The sequence below is a fragment of the Oncorhynchus gorbuscha genome, linkage group LG06, assembly GCF_021184085.1.
Source record: "Oncorhynchus gorbuscha isolate QuinsamMale2020 ecotype Even-year linkage group LG06, OgorEven_v1.0, whole genome shotgun sequence".
Classification (NCBI taxonomy): Eukaryota; Metazoa; Chordata; class Actinopteri; order Salmoniformes; family Salmonidae; genus Oncorhynchus; species Oncorhynchus gorbuscha.
In genome coordinates, this window is record NC_060178.1 from 10,484,740 (window position 1) to 10,487,239 (window position 2,500).

General features: G+C 46.2%; 1 protein-coding gene across 1 annotated transcript in view; it reads left to right on the forward strand.

Moving 5' to 3' along the window:
- LOC124037512 (unconventional myosin-IXAa-like) overlaps positions 1 to 2,500 on the forward strand; it is a 342,685-nt gene that overhangs the window by 254,492 nt on the left and 85,693 nt on the right. Inside the window, exons 16-19 of the mRNA XM_046352288.1 lie at positions 862 to 937; positions 1,086 to 1,223; positions 1,686 to 1,725; positions 1,993 to 2,115. Coding sequence (XP_046208244.1) covers positions 862 to 937; positions 1,086 to 1,223; positions 1,686 to 1,725; positions 1,993 to 2,115 — 377 coding nt within the window. The remainder of the gene's footprint in view (positions 1 to 861; positions 938 to 1,085; positions 1,224 to 1,685; positions 1,726 to 1,992; positions 2,116 to 2,500) is intronic.

Consider the following 2,500-nt stretch of genomic DNA (forward strand, 5'->3'; position numbering starts at 1 on the left):
TGTCTCCTCATGTCTCTCTCTCCTCATGTCTCTCTCTCTCTCTCTCTCTCATGTCTCTCTCTCTTCATGTCTCTCTCTCTCTCATGTCTCTCTCTCTCCTCATGTCTCTCTCTCTCCTCATGTCTCTCTCTCCTCATGTCTCTCTCTCTCATGTCTCTCTGTCTCCTCAACTCTCTCTCTCTCCTCATGTCTCTCTCTCTCATGTCGCTCTGTCTCCTCATGTCTCTCTCTCTCCTCAACCCTCTCTCTCCTCATGTCCCTCTCTCTCCTCATGTCTCTCTCTCTCCTCATGTCTCTCTCTCTCCTCATGTCTCTCTCTCTCCTCATGTCTCTCTCTCTCCTCATGTCTCTCTCTCTCCTCATGTCTCTCTCTCTGTCCTCTCTCTCTCCTCATGTCTCTCTCTCTCATGTCTCTCTCTCCATGTCTCTCTCATGTCTCTCTCTCCTCATGTCTCTCTCTCTCTCATGTCTCTCTCTCTCCTCATGTCTCTCTCTCATGTCTCTCTCCTCATGTCTCTCTCTCTCTCCCCATGTGTCTGTCTCTGTCTCCTCATGTCTCTCTCTCCTCATGTCTCTCTCTCTCTCCTCATGTCTCTCTCTCCTCATGTCTCTCTCTCTCTCCTCATGTCTCTCTCTCTTCATGTCTCTCTCTCTTCATGTCTCTCTCTCTCATGTCTCTCTCATGTCTCTCTCTCTCCTCTCTCATGTCTCTCTCTCTCCTCATGTCTCTCTCTCTCCTCATGTCTCTCTCTCTCATGTCTCTCTCTCTCTCCTCTCTCCTCATGTCTCTGTCTCTATCTCCTCATGTCTCTGTCTCCTCAACTCTCTGTCCGTCCTCCCTCCCATCTCTGTCTTGTACAGATATCACTCGAAAGAATCCCCGGACCCCCTTGTCAGACCTCCAGGGCAGCAACACACTGATGGAAAAGCCCACCAGGTACCTATCACACTGTTTTATGGATTCTCAAAGCATAAATGTACTTTTTATGGATACAAATTATCCCTATTGCTCCTTCCCTCTTCTTCTTTTTCACTCTTTCTCTCCCTCTCCCCCCTCTCTTTCTGTCACTCTATCTCTCCTCTAGGGATGGTTATGGCGTGGGCTGTAACGGGCGCCGGTCCAGACAGGGTGGTCTGTCCTCCTCTGGCGCAGAGTTTGCTGAAGGCATCTTCTTCAACTCTACTGGCAGCAAGCTGCTGGAGAGGGCACAGAGCATCCTCATGTGAGTATGACTACAAAGTCAAATCAAAGTGTATCGGTCGTGTACCCCGTTTTTGCAGACGTTATCACTGGTGCAGGGAAATGCTGGAAAAATGCAGCAATATCTAGTACCACAATAACAATAAACACAATCTAAAAGTTAAAAAGAACAAAGACATTAAGACAGAAATATTAGAAGTCTGGGACCCAGAGTCAGAGTATGAATACATCTACACCAAGTTGGACAAAACATTAGGAACAGAGTCTGGAATATAATTACATCTACACTGAGTGGACAAAACATTAGGAACACATATACATCTAGGTGAATGGTGTGTACAGTAGTTTGAGTCTGACCAAGTGTGACCATCACCATGAACGCTCAAGCCACACTCAGAAACCATGCACAGGCAGTGGTCAATGTGTGTTCATATACAGTATGTTAATTCTGTAGTTTATCTGACAACCAATCTCTCTCCCAAAGGCGGAACAAAAACTACAAGTCCAAGCCCAGCTTACCGAAGGTAAGGTCCTGACAAAGTCGTGGCCATTTTACACCTTGAAAGTACAAGTGATATTTTCTCTATGGTTTCAATGTGACATACGATCTAATTCTAGGAGGAAATCTCAATAGTGATGTAATGGATTACAGCACTACAGTGAATTTACAAAGCTTTATGGAGACGAGCACAGATGGACAGTAACAGTTTAGAAGAGGAATAGTTCTGTGCATTCTTTGGAATACTATACTGTCTGACCGTGTTCTTATGGCGCTTCCTGTATCTGAGCAGCACCTGTTGGACGTGAAGTCTCTGAGGTACCTGAGCAGCGTGACCCTCCACGACCGCATCACTAAGTCCCTCCTCCTCCTGCACAAGAAGAAGAAAACACCCAGCATCAGCGCCCAGTTCCAGGTTAGACGCCTCTCTCACCCTTTAGTGTCTCTGCGTCCTTCATCTCTGCACAGCCCTCAAACCAACAGCCAGCATCAGCGCCCAGTTCCAACACTCAGTGGCTCTGCATCCTTCATCTCTGCACAGCCCTCAAACCAACAGCCAGCATCAGCGCCCAGTTCCAACACTCAGCTCCTACGTATCTCGAGGCACTTTGTGAAGATCTTAAGAATTATATAAATGAAAATATGTCATAGTGATGATCTCAGATCAAAAGGGCAAGAGGTTGATTTAGAATGGAACATGAGACTACTATAATAAACAACATGTGCTTTTATACTACTTGGTTAATTCAACGTATTATGAGATGGTAATATGATGGGAAGCTAGGTAGAGCATGGCACTT